Source organism: Phasianus colchicus, chromosome 1 (genome assembly GCF_987193195.1).
Source record: "Phasianus colchicus chromosome 1, bPhaCol1.hap1.1, whole genome shotgun sequence".
In the NCBI taxonomy this organism is placed as follows: domain Eukaryota; kingdom Metazoa; phylum Chordata; class Aves; order Galliformes; family Phasianidae; genus Phasianus; species Phasianus colchicus.
The window spans coordinates 145,721,206-145,747,504 of NC_143436.1; the positions used below are offsets into that span (position 1 = coordinate 145,721,206).

The window sequence follows — 26,299 nt, forward strand, 5'->3', positions numbered from 1 at the left end:
AAAATAAAATCAAACAAAAACAAAAAACAAACAAAAAAACCAAAAAAAATCCAGCTCAAAATAAGAACTATGATTTATGCTCCATCTAATTCACCTACTCACAGCAAACTCTTCCATGCAGATAACAATGACAGCAGTTGCAAAGAGGGGAAAAACATTGGAGTGTATCAGTAAGATGCACCAAAAATTGCAGAGCATTAAAGAAGTAAAGGTTAGGGTCTTAAGTGACCTTTGCTTAGAACAACAACACTTCTCTGACCCGTAAGATATAAAAAAAATGAGCAGAACTTTGAATCAGATTGCAGAAGTAACTTTACCAATGATTATTTGTTTTACTATGGTAGAAGCCAGCAGTGGACTACTGTTCCATGAAGAGTGAGTGAGCCACACAACCACTAATCCAGGTGTATGCCTCATAGATACCATCGAACTACTACCTAATCAATAACATAATCAACCAGTGAGTGCATAGGCAATGCATAATTTGTCAATGTATGTGTAGTCAATGCATATTTAATCATAAGTACAGGTATAATGTATTGCCTCCTCCATATGAAATTCAGATTCTGCACATTTGTTCTAGGTCTGTAGCTTTATTGACGAGACGAGAATAATGGAGCATATCATCCAAGTGAGTCTGAAAAGCTAAGTCCTCACTCAAGGCTTGACTGCTGACAGTGATGGTAGATTCTGCACCATGAGAAAGACCCTGCAGAAACATCGGTTATCTCAGAGCTGGTGAACCTCACCACAGGAAGGCTCTGACCAAAGGTCTACCCAATGCTCTTATCAGCTCAGGGCTCTCAGCATCAGAAGAGACATAAGGTTTCACCATTTGTTATTAGCTTTTCTTGGCTAGTAATAAACAGCTATGTGCATTTAGGTGTTCGTGCCTTCCTTGCAAGGAAGAAGAAAGAACCAGCCTCTCCTTGATGCAAAATGCTTGCTATTTCTTTTATTGCTTTTCTAACTGTAATACCAGAATGATAAAGATGATTACAATTCCTTCCCTCCAAAAAGAAAAGGTGTTCTTTCAAATCAAAAAGATCAAAGTGACTAGGTTAAAAAATTAAATGAATGAATTTTTGTTGCAAATAGAACCAAAGTGGGACAGCTAATGATAAGGCTATAAGAGAATATAGGAAAAAAAATGCAAGCAAATTGGAGAGCATAACATGGTCATGGAGAGCATAACAACGAGCTATCCTAAAATTTGAGAGAAAGTTTCAAGCAGTGCTGCCTCTGATAGGAACTGGAATGAAGCAGCGGTTGCAAGAAAATAAAAATATAAAATCTGAATGTTAAAAATACTCCCATTTTTTAGGGTGATACGGATAGCCAACAAATACACTGAAATATAATAACTACTTAATACTTTTTGAGAAGTATCTGTTTTCATTTCAGAAAGTTTAGTAGAAATACAAAATATAGTATCCAACCATTTATTTTTTTCCTCTTTTTTCAATCCCATATTCCTCTCTATATGCTACTCTGATTCTGATGGACAAGTAACAAACCATTCATAGAGATGTAAGTAGTCTCACAACAGTACACGTAGTGCAGCTTCTTTTTAACAATTATCAGTTCTTCTAATAATCTTTGTTTAAAACTATCTAGTACATAAAACCAATTACAACTCATTTTTTTTTAGAAAGGGTTAAGATAGCTAGCAATATTTATCTAAGTTGGCAAAGGCTCACATACTGTTTACCTCCATAAGCTACTTACAGAATGCCGACTGCAGCAATTAAACCTGCTGCAGTGCAAGCCAGTTTCTCTCCCCTTAAAAATAAAATATTTCCAACTTGAACAATCACACTTACTTCACAGAGCTCTAATAATAACATCCTTATCGCTTGTGACTGATAAAAGTAACAAAAAAAGTAAGTGTGGAAGTGGTGACACCTACATTTCTAAGTGTCTGCCTGCAGATACAAACACCACTTAGTATTCTCTGCTTGCATCTGCCAGAAGCAGAAATAGCAGCCAGAAGGACCGGGGAAGTGATTGTCCCCTTGTATGCAGCACTGGTGAGACTGCACTTTGAGTGCTGTGTTCAGTTCTGGGCCCCTCACCTCAAGAACCATACTGAGGTGCTTCAATGTGTGCAAGAAGGGTACTGAAGCTGGTCAAGGGACTGGACACATGACTTGTGAAGAGTGGCTGCAGGAACTGGGGTTATTTAGTGTGGAGAAAAAGAGCTTCAGGGGAGATCTTATTGCACTCTACAACTACCTGAAAGGAAGTTGTGGTGAGGAGAGTGTCAATCTCTTTTCTCAGGTGACAAGTGATAAGATGCAAAGAAATGGTGTTGTGCCAGGGTAGGATTTGATTGGGTATTATTAGAAGGAATTTCTTCACATTTTCTCAAGCTTTGGGACAGACTGCCCAGGGAAGTGGTGAAGGCCCCATGACTGGAGGTATTGAAGAGACCTGGGGATGTGGCATTAAGGGACGTGGTTTAGTGATGGTGCTCAGTAGGTCTGGCAGATGGCTGGACTTGATGACCTCAAAGGTCATTCCCAAACAAAAGGAAAAACCTTTCAAAGGTGCATTGCCTTGCTTCTAGATTCATTCAACCATTTGCAACACTTTCTTTGTCAAAATATCTCCTCCAGCTTCATTTCTCTTAAATAACATTATCTAACTATCAATTTTGCGTGCATGCACGTGTGCCCATCTGAGAAGCGTGGTATCAGCAACACAGAAGAAAGCCTAACGTCTCAGATGGCACAGCTTTGTATAGGGCAGAGATTTTGGCTGATAACAGTGTTTTGGTCTCTTATCACCCTTAAATATAGGGCTTGTAGTGACAAAATGTGTAGAACCCTGTCGGGCAGGTTACAGGGCTCTTCCTCATCTGTCTCCCTCCTCTGGCAAAGGTTACTGGTGCTACAGCAGCCAAATGCTTTACCAACAAGCATCCTGCAGTCAAACCTGAATCTTGTGATATAGTCATAGAGGGCCAAAATCCCTCCTCTGCCCTCCAGCTACATGCTCCCATTGCTTTCCTTGCTTTGGTCCTGGCATTCATCCATCCATAAGTGAGAAAGTTCAGAAACTTCAGGCAGAGCAGAATGATTCCTACAAGAACGTGTGTGTTTTTATAACCTTGTTTTATCTCCCTATAGCTACCACTTGTATGAAGTCAGATGACTTGCACTGCGAGTTGCAGATAGGAAAGTGCAGGCTGCATGGCTCTGTAAGCAGCAGCCTGCACTTCATCAACTCACATATTAAAACTGCACCTTCAGCAGGTGAGGAAAAGCCACATGTTTATTTTTGCTGACTCCTTTAGGAGGCTCTGGTAGAGGGATGGAGAACACAGCTGAGGAAGTGATATTTACGTTTCGAATTAACACAGCTCTTTCCATCAGCCAAATACGTCAGAGCCCTCAGGTCAGAGCCTGGGTGGCTAAGTTCACTTACACAGATAATGTGTCACTTTGCATATACAACTATTTTTTGATGTGTTGGTTTTTGTTTTGTTTTTTTTTAACCATTGTTCAGCCTCTTCTGCTCCATGGATTAAGGTCTTCATAGATCTCCCAGCATAATAAAAAACATCAGCTTTCATTTTCTGATCTAGTCCCTTGACTCTAGCTCCTTTCCACTATTACTACTGCACTGAACAGAAATTATTTTAATGGAGTTTACTGGTATGTATTGCAGACCCAAGATTTTTTTGAAGATGGGATGAATTATTCATGGTCTGGAAGGGCACAACTTAAGAACTGAAGTTGAAGATTTTTAGCTTATGAGTGCAAGAAGGTGGGTTCATTTTTAAAGTAGGAAGTATTTAAAAAGCTAAAAGCCATAACTTGTCTTTCTCATTTAACCATCTCACATTGCCAACACAAAAAAAGGGCTGAGAAGCAGACAAGAAGATGGAGGAAAGTATGCACAGAGACATTAGCAAATACTCCTTCCTTTCTCTTAAGTGAACATTTGCATGAACATTCACTAGGATTACTGCAAACACTCACCTCTCTTAAATGCAGCCTAAAAGAAGTTAAGTGAAGAAGGAATGTAGACTTCTTAGCATAAGAGAGATTAGATTGCACAGGAGCTAGCTACTGTGACAGACCCATAGCTACTGTCTTGGGCCTTTTATGTACACTGAAGTGTGAATAAAACATGAGTTTTTTATTTCTGGAATGGAAACGCTCCTTAATGACTCCACAGTGGACTCAGAGGTTCATGGCTGGTATTTACTGCTGATTGCCTGTCTTCTCACAGTTTGCTGTTCACTGTGACAATCTGTCCAGATCTGAGCCACTCAGTACAAGAGAGACGTGGACATAGTGAAAGGAGTCCAACCAAAATGATGATGATGCCCCAGAAGCTGTGGGGTCTCCTCCCTGGAGATCTCCAGAAGCTGCTTGGCCATGGGCCTGGGCATCCTGCTCTGCTTGGATCCAGAGCTCCCAATCTCAGCCATCCCGAGATTCTCTGACACTGTGAAATATATGAACTTAGATGAAATATCAAGCAGGTTGATTTCTGAGAAGTGATGCAGGAGTTTAGGTTGAATTCTGGGTAAAATGTTAAGAAGAAGAGAGGGAAAGCACAGGATGTTATACTGCTTCAACAACATAGGGTTGAATGTTCTTTCACACCTCTGTCAGAGTGCACAGCTATTAAAACACTATGTTAATCAAAAGGTGAAAAAAAATGGTAGTCACAGACTCAGAGAACCACAGTGTGATGAAGGACATAATCAAATTAACATCTCATTATGGAATATGACCATTAAGTGAAGGAAAACAAACAACCAAACATCAAGTCCTTGAAAAAATGAATGGTGACAAGTGACAGAAAAGCCATCCACAGAAAAGCACACACTATTTTGAGCAGCTCTTAATGGAGATGGCTTTATTTTCCTAAGTTTACAAGACACTTTAAAAAAATGTATACACTTTTTTAAAAAAAGAAGAAAAACACAGTTTTAAAACACATGAAGTATTTCGTAATACATCAAGATAATACAGGCCTATTTAAGAGCTGCAAAAAAATAACTTCTTTTTTATTCACTATTTCTTACCAGAGTGTAGTGGATGTGTTTTACCAATCTAAAAATCTTTTCCTACATCAGAACACAGTGGCAAAAAAAGAAAGAGGTAGATATGGAAAGGCTGCTGTGTTTGCTGAGATAGTCTTTGGAATAAAGCTGCCTCTCAGATAGAGTGCTGTCATCATAATTAATTCATTTGCATCTTGTCCCATCTTTCTGTATTGTCAGAAAATTGGAAAAGGTGGCCTCAAGTCTGACTGGCTCTAGAACAGAAGATAACATTTTTTAAAAACAGTTCTGAGACATCATCTCTGATCATCTGCTCATGACACATCTGACTTAAGCACTCAAAATCCCACTCAACAATTTGCCAGTAACTAAATTAAGTTCTATCTGGCAAAGAAAGAGGGTGATATGTCACCTGTCATGTGTATGCAGCACGTCATGTATTGCCAGCTTCCACTAAGCAATAATTGAATATTAATGGACAGAAGGATTACCTATCCCATCTAATCCAAACCTATCGCAATCTGGCACATGGACTGAGAAATTCAATATCCAAGGTCTCTGTTCCTTTTGAAGCTATCAGAGTAAGCTCCCTAGATTGGGTAATAAAACTCTGTGACTATATATCTGAAAATGCCTGAGAATAAGAGGCTTTAATCCTTCAGACATGTGAATTACCACTGCTATACGCTCTTTGAAACAATACAAACTGACAATTCCAGTGAACGATAAGGAAAGAATCATAGAATCACAGAATGGCCTGGGTTGAAAAGGACCACAACGATCATCTAGTTTCAACTCCCCTGCTATATGCAGGGTCGACAACCACCAGACCAGGCTGCCCAGAGCCACATCCAGCCTGGCCTTGGATGCCTCCAGGGATGGGGCATCCACAACCTCCTTGGGTAACCTGTTCCAGTGCGTCACCACCCTAGGTGTGAAAAACATGTATGGCCATACTGCCATGCAGCTCACTAAAGCTACAGAAGTCCACAGGGACATGCTGGCATACACTGGAGCCTGAGTAAAAATGTCCTCTAAGTCTGAGGGGGAAAAAAAGAAAGTAGAAAGTACAACCTGGTAACAATCAAAATCATGTTTCTATGAAGGTCAGCTAAGGCTTTTACATTTTTTATGAATCTAAAGAGCAGAGATGAGTCTTACAGTTGCTCAAGACCATGACACTTATTTTGGTAAGCCACCCCTCATGAGCCACTCTACTGAACCAAAAAGAGTGGGCAACTTTTCTTCATTTAAGACAGCTACTTCAAGAGGTCCTTGAGAAGCATATAGCCTTAAGAGTGTAACCTTTTATTAGCAATGTTCCAACTTGTAATGGGGATTGCTTTTTCTCTGTATTGAACATACACATTTTGTACATAACTTTGGACCATACGTTGTTTTGGACAACACTCTCATATAGTTTGAATAGAGCTGGGAGAGCGACTCAATGATTCTCCCTCATGTTCACCTGTTTTTTGTGTTTCTACCATAATAGAAGGGCAGAGAGAGGCACAGGGTTGCATCAACCTCTAGAACTATTTGCACAGATAAGTTTAACAGCTGTGTGAGCTAGGCAAGGAGGGGTGGGCACCACAAATAAAGAAACTTCGGACTTCCCTTTTGGCTTCTGACACCTGATCCTGGATTCAGCTACCAGGCCTCGTGTTCCAGCACAGACACACCAGTTCTCTGCACTCTCCCGATTCCATGCAGCCAGCACATCACCTAGTCCACACTCAAGCAAGGCAAGGGAACACCCAGCTACACGATGAGCTGAAGAGGGCCTGAACTCCCAACTCCCCAATGATTTCAGCACTAAACAATGATCTTTCATCAGATTCCGTAAAGCTTGGGTAGAGCGGAGCCACAAAGGACAGCAATTCATGATGACCATGCTGATAAGCACAGATGTTTTTGTATCATTTATTACGGCACATTCTCATGGTAGCAATATGTTGGAGCCAACTATTGAGACATGATGCATATGTCCTCCGTTCCAAGATTTTGAGTGCAGTTCTATAGAACAGTACAGCAACTGGCTACTCCTTGATACCCTTCCACAGTAATTCACTATTTCTTGGGTGAGACTTTTCAAAAACTCATAGGTCAAAAAGGAAATCAAATTTCTTCTCACATAACTTATCACATGATCTGTTACAATGTACTGATTATACCATAACATTTTTTCAAACCTCTTTAGTAGTCCTTAATGCTCATCTTGCTCACACAGTTTGCTAGTTCCACAGTACTTGAAAATTAGTGTTTCCCGAATTTTTGGGGTGGTTTTACTGTTCTTGTCAGGTTTGTCTGGTGGTTTTGTTTTGTTTTGTTTTTGTTAAGACATTTCATACTTTATTTTGGTCCCCGGCTTTAGCTCATGTTTTCTTTTTACAAAGACAACTTTGGATATTCTAAGGCCCAAGTTGTTGGCAGGAAACTATTTAGCTTGTTCATGACAAAACAGAAACAAAATAGAAAAGCTGTGGCAAAGAAGTGATTTCTTCGCAAAAATACTTCCCCATTAAGACCACCAAACAATCCTTTTTTTTCTTTTTTTTTTTCCAACTACAGACCCAGGTGTCTGAAGCAAAAGTGATGACTATACACAACTAGTACATTTAGTAAGCATAAAATAAGAGCAAGGAAGAAATTTTAAAATAAAGTCACACCGAAAATTCTTGTTCTTTGCACATAGGGTCTGCAAAGTCCTTTAATTCTGAGAAGACACATTCTAATTTCTTAATACTTCAGTGGAGCAACCATAGTAGTTTTCTTACTACACCTATATGCACTGTCTTTCCTCATGCCTATTTGTTTATTAAAGACTCAATCATACAACTGTACCTTATCAGAAAACCACTGAACTTAGTGAATCAATTTATTTGGCATATCAAGAGGAGTTCTTTTAAAAAACCCACCCATACAAGACCTCCTTCGTGAAGTTACTCAATCACCCTCTCTGCCCTAAGACAGCAATCATATGTACTTTATTATTACAAAAACATATAACACAGAATCACAGAATGGCCCGGGTTGGAAGGGACCTCAAGGATCATGAATCTCCAATCCCCCACCACAGGCAGGGCCACCAGCCTCCACATTTAATACTAGATCAGGTTGCTCAGAGCCCGTCCAACCTGGCCTTGAACACCTTCAGGGATGGAGCATCCACAACCTCTCTGAGCAGCCTGTTCCAGCACCTCACCACTCTCATAGTAAAGAACTTCCCCCTAACATCCAACCTAAATCTCCCCACCCTCAACTTAAAACCATTTTCCTTTGTCCTGCAGTTATCTATCCTTTCAAAGAGGGTTTGGATTCCCCTCCTGTTTGTAGGCTCCCTTTAGGTACTGAAAGGCTGCAATGAGGTCACCCTGCAGACTTCTTTTCTCCAAGCTGAATAAGCCCAGCTCCCTGTCTTTGTAACACAGTATTCCCTAATACCAATAACATCTCCAACTGCTTTGAAGAATTACCCATCCTTTCTTTCCTTCTTCCCCCTACCACAATCAAATAATTAGATACCCCAATCAAATAATTGCCCTCCAGGTCTGAGGAGCGGGAAGGAAGAGTCACAGATCATCATCTGAATGAAGGCAGTTCATTTTGGAATGGTGAGGGATATTTCACCTGCTTTACAAAAGGATACCAGATCATTAATATAAAAACATTGTAGCAACCCAGGCTCATAGCAGAACTTGTACCAATATCAGACAACTGGCATTTTTTGGAACATAATGACTACTACAAGACTGTTTTCAAAGTAACATGAGGCACTACCATCAGTAAGCCAAGTTACAAACAATAGCCAAAATTATCATTTGTTCAGAATTGTTTGACACAGACATCTACAATTAGCTACAGGATTTCCTTCTGAATTCCAAAGGGATTTCCACTTTCCTGTCTTCCTTTACTGGGGTTGAACATCAGGAACAAACAAGGTGCTGCTGCTTCCCGAAAGAGGAAGAGATGGGGTGAAAAAAATAACCAAACACCGTGCTGACAGTAAGGAAAGAAAGAAAAGTCAATTTTCTTAGAACTAATCATCCCCAGGTAGACTGAAAATAACTTTTAAGAATCAACTACTAAGCTAAAAAGGAGGTCTCCTATTTCCATTAGTAAGAAAGAAAGCATCATTCTTTTTCATGAAATGATTTAAATGTTTACAGTGCAAACACTCAGCCTTCCAGAAAAGCAATGTGCTGCAGTAACAAAGTTGTTACCATATCTAATTTTGATAGAGAGTTATCAGACAAACAAAATAAAATAAAACCTGGGGGTGGTTGGCTTTAAAAGCTCAAGGATGTTTAATTTATTAATCTTTATCCTTACGTTATATAATAACTCCAGAAGAATGACAAACACTGTTTCCCTTTCTTTTTCCCTTCCTCAAAGTATCTTCTAGTTCTCCACTTTTACAGGGTAAAATCAGACTCTAAGTAAGGATGTATTCACATACAATTCATTCTCAGGACTGTATCTTATTGTTCAAAAACAAAATGCAAGAAGGTGACGTTGCAGGATGAGAAATACAACACTTTGTATAGTAAAAGAATTTGCAATTCCACAACTGCAAATTCTAAGCTTAAAAATAATGAGGTAGCTTACTTCCCCAGGAGGGTCCAAATGGTCTTCAGTCTTTATAATTGGTTCTTCCTGCATAATTGGCTAAGTAGAGGAGGTGCATAAAGGAATGCTCTAGTTATACCTGTTTTCTGCTGTGCCAAAGATCTGTTGCTACGCTAGCTTAAGATCCATAGATGGCAGCATTGACACAGTAATTAACCATCACCACACTGTATGTCAAAATGCATTTCACACCGTCTCTTATTGGATGCTAACCCCTGTTTCCAACTGTCAAATATATTAGCACCTGGCAATATAAGCACCAAGCCATGAGCTGCAAGGCAGTACAGTGAAGCCACATTCAACACCACTATCAGAAGGTACTGTATGAAAAAGTCAAGTTAATTGTGACACCATCATCTTGGAAATAAAATACAACATTAGATAAAACCAAGCACTATACGCAACTCATATATTTCTTGATTACCTACAGATGATGTCTAATTAGAAAGAAGAAGGAACAGAGAGTTGTCCCACATCTCTTCACCTTTACTGCCCTTCCTTCCTTCCTTCACTGCATCTAAATCAAAGCAGAGCCTTACATTTCCTCCAGTTTCTGCTGCAGTGTTGATTGAGCCCTACCACCACACAGTTCAGAGCTCAATTATAGGCAAGTGAAAACCACAGACTCACACGATGGCTGGCAGAGAGCTCTGGACCCATCTGCTCCAGCAGCACCACCCAGAGCAGGGTGCCCAGGCCCACGGCCAGGCGGCTTCTGGAGAGCTGCAGGGAGGAGACCCCACAGCCTCTGGGCAGCCTGTGCCAGTGCTCCGGCACCCGCACAGCACAGCACTGCTCCTGGTGTTCAGAGGGAGCCTCCTGGGATACAGTCTGTGCCCACGGCCTCCTGTCTTGGCATAGGGCACCTCTGAACAGAGACTGTCTCTGTTCTTTGTGCAATCCCCCTCTAGGTGTTTATAGACATCAGTGAGATCTCCCTGAGCCTTCTCTCCTCCAGGTTGGGCAGTTCCAGCTCTCACAGCCTGTTTAATAGATATTCCAGTCCCCTGGTTGCTTTGGGAGCCCTCTTTGGGGCTCCCTGCAATTATGCCCAAGTCTCTCTTGTACTCTGGGGCTCAGAACTGGACACACTCAGGATCTTCTGTTTAACAATATACTACATGTTCTGGGACAAAAATGAAAATGTGAATGTGTTCAGAAAAGGATAGTTACACAAGCTTAGCTTTACCTGCCTTTCTTTTCTTATTGCCATCTTTACTAACACAATGCTTTCACAAAGAAACTCATTGCTTACACTACTGAACTTAAAATCCATGTCCTGTCTTATTCTGCTAGGCTCCTTGCTGCAATAAGCCTCAAGAGTTTCACCTCCTCTCTCTCTCTCTCTCTCAGATCTGTAAATGAATATTTGGTAAGAAAGAACAGAGCTCACTAACAGGGCAGATACAGACTTAGGATGTGATGGAAAAGATAAGAACCTTTATTTCTTGCCTAAAGCATAAGTTCATTTCAAAGTGCAAAAAAGAATGGCATGCAAATAATCAGCCTTCATCATGTTTGAGTAGCACACCTCCATTGGTACTTTTCAAATAGCATTAACAGCAAAAAGGGATAGACAGGATGGCATGTCTGCATGTCAGGTGCAAAGACAGTGACTTCTCTGAAACCATTTGCCAGCAGCCAACTCTGCTGTCTTGCTTTGCCAGCTCTCAGCATCAGCTGGACCCATCCCAGCGCCCAGGTGCCTGTTCCATGCCCTGAGCACACTTGCGCTCACCTTATCCTCCTCTCCTTCCCAAGAACAGTGCTGAGGACACACCAAGCAACCCTGCTCCATGGAGACCCGCTGCTCCATGGCAGGACCTGAGCTGCTTTGGCCTGTCCATATGGTTAGCAACAACCCCTCCTCTCTTGAATACTTCTTTTCATATCAGCTCACCCTCACCGACTGCAGCAAACCAAGCTTCACAACCTCAACACATCTCTGTATTCATTAATCTGTGCCAGAGACAGGTGGCACGGGCAGAATAGCACAGGAGTGACAGAAGACTGTCACTTCATGACAGCGAGCTACCTGCCAGGGCTGGGCACCAAGCACAGAAATGCCACACAGAGAAAGGTGTCCTTGAACTTAAAGGACATTGCTTTTTCTAATTCTGCAGCTCACTCTGATTTCTGGCACTTCACTGATGTGCTAAAGCACATGGAGCACTTTTTAATGATTTAATTTATAGTTATATATCCTCCGGCTGGTAACTAAGCAGAGGTTGTCCAAGCTCCTGAGCTCTGGAGGAGTCAAAATGATTTTCCCTACCTTCTGCACCAGACTTCATCGAACATCTTGAATATAACAGCTCTCAATAAAAAAATTTCTTTTGAAACACTAACTGCATGCCTGGGAGGCACACTGAGTTTCAAAACACTACTCCTACACACCTGAGCTGTTCAACAGTAAAAATATCACACGCTGCATAATCAGTCCAGAAGGAATATTTGAAAAAAGTCACCTGGACAGTTCCTCACAGGAGAAACTACCTCATTGCATATCATAGCCCTGACAATTTCAATCATTTTTTTTTTTTAAAGCTTAATATTCATACTGATTTTAAATAATTACAGAATCTTTGTGATGGGAAATCTGTACTTCTGGTAAAAGAAAAGGTGTTTCTCAATGTAACAGAACAAAGGTGGAGAGCAGAAAACAGACACAATATTTTAAGAAATCTGCCATAGGCAATATAGATTTCATCCACAAGCATGGAGGTGTTTTGTCTCCATCAGAAGAGGGGCGGCCAGCAGGGACAGGGAGGAGATTGTCCCTCTCTATTCTGCTGTTTTGAGGCTCCATCTGCAGTACTGCGTCCATATCTGCAGCCCCCAGTACAAGAAAGACAGGGAGCTGTTGGAGAGGGTCCAGAGGAGGGCCGCGAAGATGATCAGGGGACTGGAGCACCTCCCCTGTGAAGACAGGCTGAGGGAGCTGGGCTTGTTCAGCCTGGAGAAAAGAAGGCTGCAGGGTGACCTCATTGCAGCCTTCAGTACCTAAAGAGAGCCTACGAACAGGAGGGGAATCAACTCTTTGAAAGGGTGGATAACAGCAGGACAAGGGGAAATGGTTTTAAGTTGAAGGGGGGGAGATTTGGGTTGGATGTCAGAGGGAAGTTCTTTACTATGAGAGCAGTGAGGCTCTGAGGCCTGAGGAACAGGCTGGCCAGAGAGGTTGTGGATGCCCCGTCCCTGGAGGTGTTCAAGGTCAGTTGGATAGGGACCCGAGCAGCCTGGGCTAGTATTAAATGGGGAGATTGGTGGCCCTGCACATGGCAGTGGGGTTGGAGATTCATGATCCTTGAGGTCTCTTCCAACCCAGGACATTCTGAGATTCTGTTTTGGTATTTGGCATGGGGTAATATAGAATCCTTAGAGCTGGAAGGGACCTTTAAAGGTCATCTAGTCCAATTTCCCTGCAATGAACAGAGACATCCACATAGATACGTAGCCCAGGACCTGATTCAGCCTCACCCTGAAAGTCTCCAGGGATGAGCTATCAACCATTTGCAACTACACAGATGGTGAGACTGCTGCAGTGTAACAAACTGCTATCTCTAGTCCACTACTAGACATCTCAGAGTTGCAAATTTCAATACATCTCAACAAATCTTTGCAATACTGCTTCTTTCAAAGGCTAATGTTGCTGAGCAGAGGAACTGTCAGTCTGATGCACTGCTTACTTTTAGGGTATTTAGTCACATGGGATGTGCCCTGGCTGCACAGAAACAAACAAACAAAACCTTAAGAGAAATATAGAATAGCAATTTCACTACTGATTTACTGATTTTTTTTTTAAGGGAAAACCAGGAACTCCACTCTCAAACTATACCAAATTTTAGCTAACCCCAGAATGAAAGGCAATACACGACAGCAAGCAGAACGTGCCAGGTATGGCTAGCTAGGCTGCAGCCCCCTTCAGTTGCTCTGTTTCCCATCCCAGCAGCTCTGCTGCACACAGCATTTATAATTACTCAATGTTGTTGCACAAGAGAAGCTATACCAGAACCCAGCCTCTGAGTAACATACGCCAAAGCCGGAAAAAAACCTGCAAGGAATTTATGCATTTATTGCCACCACAACTTTTAATTGGTGGTCTATTATTCATGGCCTTCACCATGGTACAACACAATATGGGTATAAAAAGCGAGGCACAATTTCATCATGATTGAGAACTGTAACCCAAAATTGCATTTGTGAACTCACCCACAACAGCAGGCTGGTAAGTGAACAGGCTGGCTCATGGGGACAGCTGCTTCCTGTACCACTGGCTGTGCAAGAAGCTTCAGTTCATTCTTTCCAACCAGTCCAAACGATGCCAAGTTTAGAAAGAAATGGAAAACACAAGCTCAAGCCAAGGAAGAGGGTAATTATTCTGCCCCTTCAGTGCAGAACTTCAGCTTACATGATGTGGTAAGCAGACAGGCAAAATGCACTCTGCTGTATTATAAGTAAACCACCGAGAAAGAAAACCAAGCACTACCTGTCTCCTGCAAGAACAACAGCATAAAGACAGTCCCCTCAGTGATGCACTTTGACATCGTTGCGAGTGATCAGACTGACTTCTTTTAAGGCTTACCAGCTGCTAGTGAAGTCAGGGCAGCAGACCACACATGCACTGTGCTTTACGCTCAGACATGAGGCACGTTGGCTTAGCTTTGAACTATTCAAAGGTGGCTTTAACAGAAGCTAGCATTCTCCCTGAACATCAGAACAAAACAAAACAAAAAAAAACAGCCCTGGATGGAACTGAGCATTCATTTCAGTAAACACTCCCTTCCGAGGAAAACCACTGTGAGACACTCATCTCTAGCTGACAAAACAGTACAGAATAAGAGGCAAACAGAAAGAACAGCAGGTGCTTCCTACAACAGAAGCTGCAGCACCAGGGGAATGCAGCACAGCAGAGAGACCAGCTACCTCCCTCAAACCACAGCCAGTGCAAGTGTTCACACCCAGCATGCACCCAGAATTAATTTTGTGCTCTCTCTTTAGCTCTGGGGAACAGTGCCTCTCCATTTGCTTATACAAGTACGCCCATAGCACAGCTTAAGTTGAAGGTGCCTCAGGAGTTTTGTAGATTTGTTACCAAAGAATAAAACACTCCTGTCCACAAGAGCTGAAAAGCCCAGGTATTCTTTTTCAGGAGCTGCACACTCTTTTTTTAAACCTTTCAACAATATCTGTGTCACTGGACTTCAGTGACCTTTCACTAAACTTGAGAACAGCATGAGCGACTCATCCTTCTGGACCATGTTCCAGAGTTGTTATGCTAAGGATAAAGCCACTTAGTTTTCAACATTGTTTAGTCCTTCACCTGTTCTTTTGTAAAACACGTCTTTTTAAAATAGTCTTTAACCCAAAAATATTAAGCAGTGCTTAACTATTGATATTTCTATGGGATGGAGTGGGCAGGATTTATAGCTCGTTGCACCTGAGAGATCTTTGAAATGATTACAAAAATTAAGTATCAGCTCATCTGAAAAGAGAAGTCCAAATGTTTAAAGATAGCACCTATCTACATACTGGAAACTATACCAAACCCCACCTTGTGGTTAGGTCATCTGTCACTGATGTGTGCAAATATCTATGCACTACCATAAGCCCATTGAACCGAGACAGATTACATGACTCCAGGGCAGAGCATATTCTTCACAGAAGTTATTTTCAGTGCTAGGTGGGGATCACCTGCTGACATTACTCTTACAGTCAGTGAAAAAGGGTGATCCTACAAACAAACCTGATTCTGGCTATGTCTGGGCTATAAGACTTTGTTGCTTCTGGAACCACGTGCAATCCTGGCAAATTCTTGACTGCACGTCAGGAGGAGATCAAAATACTACTGTTCCCTTCCTCAACACGTATCACTTATCAGTTCACTGGCAGAGGAAAAAAATGGAGGCAAACAGAGGTAACAAGCTCTTTGTGGCCTTCTTCAACATCCTAATGACAGCCTGAGAACTGCCACTGATGACCACGCTGCAGAGAACCTGGAATATCTCCTTCTCCAAATGGCTCTTTTAAAGTTCTGATTTCAACTGATTTGTTGACTGTCTCCCTTAGCAATTAGCTACTGAGGATATTCCCATCCCATCACAGGTGTCTGTTGGGACACAGTTGATAGATTTTATTCCATTTCAATAATGGCTAAACATTCTTTACAAAGCCTTTTTCTGCAAAGCTGTTAAATAGGAGAGTCATTATTTTTCAGACTGCAAGGCACTGCCACGGTGTTACTAAATTATGGTCAGTGCAGATAGAAACCAAGCAAAGTCTTCCAGTGAATCAAACTTCTCACTTAAAACACAGTGAGCTCCTCTCACTTTCAGGCTGAATACTACCCCAGCCAATTTAAATAAAACGGGGATTTCCATGAAAATGACTGCAGTCTAAAGAGAATATTTTAGCATTGTGCTTATTAGAAACTTTCCACAACCAAGGTGTGTATTTTTTGCCCTTACCCTTGAGTAAAATATCAACCCAAAGAAGGCTTCTTTACAATAGAATCAAAGAATGGTTTGGGTTGGAAGGGACCTTTAAGATCATGTCGTTCCAATCCCCTGCTATAGGCAGGGACTCCTCCCTCTAGACCAGGTTGCTCACAGCCCCATCCAGCCTGGCCTTTATCATAAACAATTCAAAAAGTATTTTAAAATGATATTTAGTACAATTGCCCAGCTTGGCCACACTGGAAATGTTATATAAAAATGTGAGAACTACGAGGTCACAGATTCTGCAAGATAACTTGTATGCATATGAAATACTAACAAGACACTTTTAAGTATGACCAATAGCAAGCTCAAAACTAGCTAGATTGCGTCACTGCTTCCTGCTGTGAAGAGCTATTTTATAGCATAGTGAGGCTGAGCAGAAAAGAGGAAGTCTAAAGCTTCTACAGACAAGGGACTATGAAGCAAGCATGGCAGCTGACACTTTGTACTGCACAAAACGTAAGTTACAGACCATTACTTCGCATCAGTAAAGTAACTTGGATATATATGCGTAGTGTTAAGACTTACTTCTTTCTTCAGAAGCTGAACGCAGGTGTATATTCTGGGACTAATGAACTGAAATGTAATTCTTTAGTGTGCTTAATGCCTTCAAACCATAAGCAGCATTCTCTAAGTAACGTTCAAAGCAAAATGAATGTGTTTGTATAAATAACAGTCTCACAATCATTGTTGTTCGGGTTTTTTTTACAATGAATTTAAAAATATGTAATAACTAAAACAGGATGTTATCATAAAGAAAACATTACTCATTTTCATTAAATGAAAAACACAAAACTATCTTGTTGCTTAGTCTCTCTATGATCCACTGAAGGATATGTCCTCCTTGATGAAATGTGAGGAAATGTAAGGGATAGAAAGAGACAAAAAAAGCAGGAGGAGAGTTGAGGGTTTGGGAAGAGATACACAGAAAATCCTTAGAATGGGATTTACTCATAGTAAAACTCTAAAGGAAAATAATTAATTCTAGTTTTGCCCTGAAAGTTTCTGTTCTTGCCCAGGGCATCTAGATAGACTTTACAACTCTTGTTAGTTACTAAGAACCTCAGCCATCATTAAAATATAAAACATGTTGACATAACATATGGACTGATGTCAGGTCAGTAATTCAAGATCAGCACAGACAGCTGGAAACCAGTAATTCTAGGAGCTATTCAGAAAGTGTTCCGCCCAGAGAAGAGAAGGCTCCATGGGGACTTGAGAGTGGCTGTCCAGCAAAGGAGGGTGATAAGAAAGAAAGGGACAGACTCTTTAGCAGGGTCTGCTATAATAGTACAAAGGAAATAGTTTCAGACTAAAAGAGGAGAGATTTAGATTGGGTACAAGGAAGGAGTTTTTTACAATGAGGGTGGTGAGGCAGTGGAACAGGCTGCCCAGAGAGGTGGTAGATGCCCCATCCTTGGGGACATTCACGGATGGGGCTCTGAGCAACCTAATCCAGCTGTGGATGACCCTGTTCGTTGCAGGGGAGTTGGACTAGATGACCTTTAAGGGTCCTTTTCAACTCAAATGATTCCACGATTTTAAGCGCTTTTATAAACAGAAAAAATGAAATGCTCCCATTATGAAAGATAGCAACCCAAGCAAAACTGTCCAACCAGAGATACATGAAGACCTACTTGGACTGATCTGTGGGATGTAAACCTGAAATCCAGGTAGACAAGTACTGATGGGAGGAAAAAAAAAAAGAAAAACAACTGAATCATTGTACTTGTGTATAAACATAAACATCCCCCAAACATAATTAATTCTTAACTATATAAATGTCAAATTTTGGATTCTTAAAAAGTATATTTACAATAAATACATAACATTTGGCAATACTGACTTCAACAAGTAAACTAAATTTAAAGAAAAAAACCACTTTCTGTTAAAGTACATCCATTCTCTGAAATAACTGCTATCACTTAGAAATAATCTGCAAATAAGCCATGCAGCCCCAGTTTTCCTGTTACAAACTCAAACCAGATTCAGCTTCCTCTCTTCCCATCAACATCAACATGCTAGTTATTATAGAAACAAGACCTGACTGGAAATGACTACAGTTACTGCAAGTCCAAAGGGGAGAGCAAAACCAAAACTCATGTCCCTTATTAACATTCATCTATAAAAACTGAATTCTTCTACCTGTCTTATATGTTAGTATTCAGTTTACAGACTGGTCAGGATCTGAATATAGGTAGTAATGTACTATGTCATAAACAACCATCAGCAACAGAAAATACAAGGGAAAAAATAGGATTTTTTTTTTTTAATTAAAGCTTATGAGGAATTTAAATCCACAATTTTAAGAATATTTCTAACATTGAACATTAGCATGAGTGTTCAGCTTTGTTGAAAAACTGTTTTGAAATAAAGTTTCTGAATCATTTCCAACAATGCAAAAAGAACTTATTTAAATGTGTTGGATTTTTTTCTAGCAATACGTGGACAAATTTATGTAACAATAATAAAACTGGGACAGTACATTAAATATTACTTCAGATACAAGCATGTGCTACAATATTTTCTGTCACACATATGCCATCTACCCAAAATAGACACTGTTTCAATCCAGTAGGGAAGATTCTATACCATGTATAAAGTGCCTGGTAAGCATCACAACAAAGGCATAAAATAGTGGAGCTTTACTAAAGAATTTTTATTTCAATGCATTCTCCATTATCTCTCTGGGAGATAAGCACACAGGAACTCTGCATCCCTCTTCTCTTGAGAAAGTTCTGCTGCCTCAGGACAAAGGGAAATGGCTTTAAACTAAAAGTGTGGAGATTCAGGTTAGATGCTGGGAGGAAATTCTTTACTCAAACGGCACTTAAGCGCTGGCACAGCTGCCCAGAGAAGCTGTGGTGCCCCATCCCTGGAGGTGCTCAAGGCCAGGTTGGATGGGTCCTGGGCAGCTGAGCTGGTGGGGGGCAGCCCTGCTCATGACAGGAGGGTTGGGGCTGGATGGGCTTTGAGGTCCCTTCAATCCACACCATTCTGTGATTCTATGAAATTACGCTGCTGGAGTTATTCAGATGCTTGTCACAAATTGGAAGATCAGTCAACCAACCAACTCACTCTTTCCTCCTCCTCTTCAGAAAGTTGCCACAGGGCTGGGTAAAAGGCCAAACCAGAGAAGCTCCCCCATGCGAAGTCACAGTGTAATAAAACAGAGAGCCAGGAAAGTGGGGGAAGGGTGGACTCACAAAAACACCCCTGCAAGTATCAGGTAACACCTGCCTTCCTCAAGTGGCTCCAGAATAAGACGGGGACAATCTTATCAGTTGAGTCTGCACAATGAAATTTGAGATTTCAGACTCCCAGCTGAAAGAAGGAACACTGGATGGTTCATTCTGAAGCTCTGGTAATAAAGACTTTATTCAACCCACAGAGCTATTAAGATAGATTTTTAATGTCTTCCATGAGCAACAGCATACACACACATATTCTTTTGAGATCTGCATAGTTTCCACACCATTAAAATGCAATGTAAATACCTCACTTAGCATATCCAAATGTTACAACATGTTACGCTCACTTCTTTCTTTACATAAATAGTCAATTTTTTTCAGCAGGACCAAGCTGAAGAAATATTCTTTAGAAAATAGCTCTGTTATTTCAATGACAGCCATTTCTATCTAATTATCAGCTATTGGAATGCATTCAAAAATAGTTGAGCAATCTTGACTTTCTCATTTCTCTTAAGTAACTCTATACTTAATTAATGTAGCTTATCAAAACTATTTCTCATAAGTCTGACAGCACATGTACTTTCTTCATGGCACAGTATGTATTCAGTCAGAAAAAGCAACTAAAAAGTAGCACTCTTTTTTTCCACCAGACAATACAAAACCCCTAAATTTTCTATAAAAATTTGCATTTGTTTTTTTAGAGAAAGTTTTTACTTGAAGAATAATTTTCCTCTGTCTTCTATTTTCAGGGTTTCAATGGGGTGCAACAACTATTCCTAAAACCAATTACGATATGATGCCTGAGAATCACTACCCTGAAGAATACAGGATTTCATCACTGGTCTTCTACAGTTTTGTATTCATAGTAGGACTGGTAGTGAATGCCACGGCACTATGGGTTTTCAGCTGCACTACCAAGAAGAGAACCACTATAACCATATACATGATGAATGTGGCATTACTTGACATAATCTTTATACTTTTCTTGCCTTTTCGGATAATCTACCATGGGAAAGAAACATGGCCTTTTGGAGATATATTCTGTCGGATTATCAGTGCTTTCACTGTATTTTATCCAGCCATTGCTCTGTGGTTGCTTGCTTTCATAAGTGTAGACAGATTTATGGCTATTGTCCAGCCCAAACATATCAAAGAACTGAAAAATACAAAAAAAGCTCTGCTGGCCTGTACAGGGATCTGGATAATGACCCTTGCAACAACTTCCCCATTGCTCTTTCTACGTTCTGATCCAGACAAAACCTGCAATTTCACCACCTGCATGAAAATGCTCGATATCATCCACTTAAAGGAAGTAAATATGTTGAACTTTTCTCGCTTGATATTTTTCTTTTTGATTCCCTTGCTTATCATGATGGGGTGCTACCTAGTCATTATTTACAATTTTATCCATGGCAAGACTTCCAAGTTGAAGCCTAAGGCCAAGGAGAGATCCATAAGAATCATAGTTACTTTGATTGCTCAAGTACTTGTGTGTTTTGTACCCTTCCACATTTGCTTTGCCCTCATGATGTTAAACGAAGGTACAAGTTACAATCCATGGGCAGCCTTTACCACCTTTCTCATGAACCTCAGTACTTGCTTGGATGTTATACTGTACTATATTGTTTCTAAACAATTTCAGGCTAGAGTCATCAGTGTCATCCTTTATCGCAATTACCTCCGAAGTGTGCGCAGGAAGAGTTTTCGAACTGCAAGTGTAAGATCACTCAATAATATCAACAGTGAAATGATATAAAAAAAAAAAAAGTAAAAACATTAGAGGGATTCTCTAATGAAAACAAGTGATTATTCTTCCAAATTCCAGAATTTTGGCTACACTGGAAAATGTTCTATGCCCAGAATCAACAGATGTTTGTTGCACTGTAACGATGCGAGACGTACAATGATAATGGCACCTCTGCACGTTTGCTCAACAGCCTTTGTAAATCTGAAGTGAACTCAAACTTAGTATCAGTATTAAACTGCCCACCACTTTTGTCACTTTAACAAATTGTAGCTATTACCAGACAAGAAATAACAATCAGTCTAATAAAGCACTAACACTGAGAAACTGTGATGCAAGGTATCATCTATTGTTTATAATTGCACAGCCTAACAATCTTAAACTACTGTATATCCCACTTTTCTAAAATCAGCTTCATTTTCTCCTGACGAATACATCAGTATGACTTAAAGAGAAAGCACAAATGTTTCACCAAAATATTTATTTGACACAGATTTCTTTCTAACAGCTTATGCAGACATAGATAAAAAGTCATTAAAAAAATCAGTAGCTGAAGTGCTCATTAGTTCACTGTGTGATATGCACACTTATTACACTCTACACTTTCACAAAACATCTTTTTATACAGATGAAAATGCTAAATTTGTTTAGATACTCTAGCAGCTTGTGTGTGTGTAGCAGCTGTGTTCCAGCACGAAAACATTGCAGTGTTATTCAAGCTTTAGACTCCTTTTGAATACTCAAACATCACAAGGAATGTATACTTGTAACAATAAAAACATGCTTTATCTTTGTTATTAGGTCAGCCTTTTGCTACTTTCAAGAGATACACTAAAAAAGTAAAGCTCTGTAATCTTAGCATGGTGCTCAGCATCTAACTCTTGCCTCATGTGCTTCTATTACTACCTCAGAGCATGTGACATCTGGAAACTCAAATCTATATGAGGCTGAAGTCTCTTAACCACAAAGGCTCTGCAAGCTCTATGGTTCTACCATAACAGATACACCTCCTATTATAAATGGCAGAAATGTCAAGTACAGGTTACACAAAACTCAACCACTAAATACCTTAAAGCTTTAAGAACTTCAAATGCAAACAAATTAAATAATATGCTCAACCTTTGAAACACACATATATGAAATACCAGAATGAAATGCATATAACTGCATATGCATTTAAAAGTGAACATAAAGATAACAAATTAGAGTTAAGCTATATTTGGTATTTAAGAAAGAAATCAGCACCAACCTGATTTCATTTTACAGGTTTATTGAACAGAACAAAAATAAATAAAGTGCTAATTTGGGCACTCTAACCCACTTCTCAGTCGTGCTGACAATGGAATCTGGTGCTAACAGAAAGGAAAATCATCGTCAGATGGATAAATTTTAAGTACCTTAACCTCAGATCACAATTAGGAAATGAGTGTTAGAAAATATTTCTACCACAAAACATTTACACTGGAGTTCAAAAGGATTATACTTAAAAGGTTACATGAAGAAAGGCTTTTAAATTCAAACCCACACAAAATATTCCCTTAAAACCCTATCTAAAATAACACTAGGAGCTACTTACAAACCAGAAGGCAAGCTGTTGATGGTGATGCCAAATACATACTGAGCAGCTTCTACAAGGAGAAGATCAAACAAAGCTGACAGCGTCCAAGCACCCAGTAGAAAGGACTAGAAAGAAAAAGGTTAATTTTAATTCAATTGCTTAAAAACAAGATTTTAATATACCTCTTAATAAATAAGAAAATCACTACACTAGTTCAGTCAAGACAAATATAATATTTAGCACAGCATAAATTCAGATGTCAATGTTTAAATACTGAAGAATGAAAAAGAGTTTGATTACCAAAAATAAATTCTGTGGGTGCAGTAACTCTCAACTGATACAGATGCAAATTTAGAATAATCCACTGATTGCAAGCTGAATTTAAATTCTGCCTTACGGAAACCCAAATCACCTTAAAACTCTTAAATGTGTATTTCTATATGGAATATTAGTAATAAAAACTACAATATTAATCCAAGACTAGAAGATTTGAAACAGTATAGAAAGTAATTTCTGATAAAAGGAAAAAAGCAACTCTAGAACTTACTGAAAATTTTCTGCTGCCGTATCTTCTTTCAAATATTCTAAAGTTGTAAATGAGCAGACTGCTGCAGAATGTGTCTTTCAGATCGAGGCATATCACTCTCCCACATACAAGTCTCCAAATCTAGAAGGTTGAAGATCGTTACATTAAGTCACTCTACTCTCACAGAGATTCTTCAGAGAGCTTATGTTCAGAGTGAAGGAATATAAGACAACAAGTCAGATAGCAGGAAGGCAGTATGACATTAAAAGAGAGAAATAAAGAACTAGAATTCTATAGAGATTTCAAGAAGACTTTTTAAAAATGTTTTCAAACAAGAAGTTTACCTATTAAAATAGATATACAATTTCAATCAAGTCAACCTCGATTTTCATGATCCTAGTTCGCATTTACAAATAAAAATGAAAACACTAACCCTAGTAAATTGTAAAGATTATCAAAAAAATATTTTTAAGTGACCTCCAGACATCATCTAAACCAGTGTACTGCTCAAAGTAGGTTTAATCAGTTCAGTCTGCTTGAAACCACGTCCAGTCAAGACTTGAACACAAAAAATGGAAGCTCCACAACCTCCCCAGGCAACATGTTGCAGTACTTGGCCAATCTCACAGTTAAGAAAAATAAACCAAATATTTTTATCAAGGCAGAATTTCCTAAGTTCCAACTTGTGTTTGTTACCTCTTGTTCTAATCAAAGTGCACTTCCAAGCAGAGTCTGGCTCCAGCTCTTCTATAGTTTTTTATCAGTTACTTTGCAGACAGGACTAAGGTATCTCCTCTCTGCCTTCTTTTCTCAAGGCTTTTCACCAAGTTCTCTCTGTCTCTCCTTGTATATCACATGCTCCAACCCTCTGTCATGCTTGGTGGACCCACTCCAGTGGTGTTCGTATGTTTCTTGCACTGATGATCCCAGAACAGGGTACTAGTGAGACCACATCTGGAGCACTATGTCAGCTAGCAGGGAAGGATGGCTTGCCTGGATCTGCTGCCACACTGTCACTAACACAGCCCAGGAAGTGGTTGGTTTTCTTGGATGCATGAGCACACTGCTTACTCCTGTTTAACTTGTTGTCCACCAAGATCTGTAGGTCTCCTCTACAGAGCTGCTTCCCAAGCACTTGCTCTCCAGCCTGCACTCTTACTGCCTAGAGTTATTCTATTCCAGAGAAGAAGGACTTTCTACTTCACAAAGCTCCCATTTCTTCAGTTTTCCATGGTCTTTCTCAACAGCAGCCCTGTCTTCCGGCATACTGTCCACACCCCAAAATTGGGGTCACCCACTAACTTGCTGAGAGTTCAGTCCTTGCAATCATTCAGGTAGATAATGAAGTCACTAAACAGTACTGGTTCCAGTACTGAACCCTGAGAAGTCCTCCCCTAATTACTACCCGCCAGGTTGACTTTGTACCAGTAACCACAACACCAATTTTCCATCAATCTATTAATCCATTTATTCAGCATATACCTCACCAATTTGGCACAAAATCAAGGACACAATGGAAGACGGGGTTAAAAGCCTTGCTAAAGTCAAAGTATACAAAATCCGTTGATTTCTCCTTATTCACAGTACCACTTGCCTCACAGAAAAAAAAGTAATCATTTGGTCAGGCACTGCTTCATGGAAATAGAGAATGGAGGAGGTGAGACTGTCCAGTCCAACACACTTGTTCAAAGCAAAGTCAGCTAGAGGGGGATGTTAACTGGCCATCTCCAGACTGGTTTTGAACACCAAGAATAGAGACTATGCAACTTGTTTGGGAAACCTGTTCCTCCATTCTATCAGACTTACCGTAAAATATATTTCTCTTCAAGTGAAATTCATTGTGTTTCAATGAATCATCCCTTGTTATGTAAATAAACAGCACTGAGAAGAGTCTGGCACCCTCATCATTATCCCTCCTTCTCCCATTAGGTATTCACACATACTGGAAAATCCACCCTAAGCCTCTTCTTCTTCAGGCTAAGCAATCCCTGTCTCTCCTTGTACGTCAAATGATCCAGCTCCTGACTGTACCCATGTACTCAGTTCTATCTTATAATCACAAACCTAGAACAAAGGACAGCACTCTGGATATGGCTTCACCAGGGCTGAGTAGAAGGGAAGGAGAGTCCCACTCAAACTCCTTGTGATGGATATTATACTCCATAAATGTCTTCCAAGTTTGTTCTCCTACAGTCCAGGGTTGCAGACCTGCAACTTGCCTTATTCCCTCCTCTCAGGACCCTGAATTCCATCAGGAAACTCATGGTCACTGCAACCAAGACCATACCTGTTCTTCACATCCCCAGTCAGACCTTTCTTGGTTTTAAGTAAGAGATCTGGTCAAAACATCTTCCCTCATCACCTCCTTGAATATCTCTGCTAGGAATTTGTCACCAGCGCACTTCAGAAACCTCTTTCAGAAACTCTACTGTATTGGCCCCCGCAAGCACATGTCAGCATAGTTAAATCCCTCCATGAGAGTCAGGGCCTGAAAATGTAAGGCTTCTTTAAATTGTCTGAAGTCCTCATCTACTTAATAATCACATGGTGAGTCTGTAGTAAATACCACAAAGTTGCCTGTGCTGGTCTGCCCACCAATCCTGACCCACAAATTTTCAACTTCCTCCACCATCCATCCCAAGACAAAGTTCTGCACAGTCCCACTCCTCTTTTGCACTCCTTGCCTACCTGGCCTATTCTTCCTAAAGAGCCTGAACCTGCCTGTTGCAGCATTCTCATCGTATCTCCAGGACTACAATGAGATTATGGCTCATTAAAGGTAACACAGCTCTCGTACTTGACAAGAAAGATCACAGAATGCAACAACATGCAGAATCACCAGCTAGGTCTAATATTTTTTAAGGCTTGTAGATGAGGAACAGCAGTTCTCTTCAACAGAAAAATTTCAATTTCTCACAATTCACTATAGCAGAAGGTACAGTGTGAAATTTATGTCCTCTGTCATTAAAATGAATGGTAAGTTATCAAGAGTAGCTGATCGCAATAGTCTTCTCCAGCCTCAAAAAAACTAAGCACAAGAGGATATTGACATTCATATCAGAATACCTCTATTACTATTTGGGTTAAGTCACACTTCACTCAAAGCAAGCTTCCCAACTGCAAGGAGAGAT

General features: G+C 40.2%; 2 protein-coding genes across 4 annotated transcripts in view; one reads left to right on the forward strand and one right to left on the reverse strand.

The window, feature by feature from the left end:
- UBAC2 (UBA domain containing 2) overlaps positions 1-26,299 on the reverse strand; it is a 98,953-nt gene that overhangs the window by 61,332 nt on the left and 11,322 nt on the right. For both annotated transcript variants that reach the window (XM_031613726.2, XM_090129346.1), the window contains exons 3-4: positions 23,190-23,309; positions 22,661-22,767 (exon numbers count right to left, since the gene is read on the reverse strand). In XM_031613726.2, coding sequence (XP_031469586.1) covers positions 22,661-22,767; positions 23,190-23,309 — 227 coding nt within the window. The remainder of the gene's footprint in view (positions 1-22,660; positions 22,768-23,189; positions 23,310-26,299) is intronic.
- Positions 13,972-22,435, forward strand: GPR18 (G protein-coupled receptor 18). 2 transcript variants are annotated; one of them, XM_031613724.2, is made up of 3 exons: positions 13,972-16,608; positions 19,248-19,378; positions 20,090-22,435. In XM_031613724.2, the coding sequence occupies exon 3, from the start codon at positions 20,134-20,136 to the stop codon at positions 21,094-21,096; it is 963 nt and encodes a 320-aa protein (XP_031469584.2). In that variant the 5' UTR covers positions 13,972-16,608; positions 19,248-19,378; positions 20,090-20,133; the 3' UTR covers positions 21,097-22,435. The 2 variants fall into 2 exon arrangements, with proteins under 2 accessions (XP_031469584.2, XP_031469582.2); XM_031613722.2 differs by lacking the exon at positions 19,248-19,378.

Bases quoted from the DNA above. Each gene is read 5' to 3' on its own strand.
- GPR18 (XM_031613722.2), top strand. From the start codon at position 16,578: ATGGCAGCTGACACTTTGTACTGCACAAAAC. The intron at 16,609-20,089 runs GTAAGTTACAGA...TTCTATTTTCAG, and splicing joins CACTTTGTACTGCACAAAAC to GGTTTCAATGGGGTGCAACA.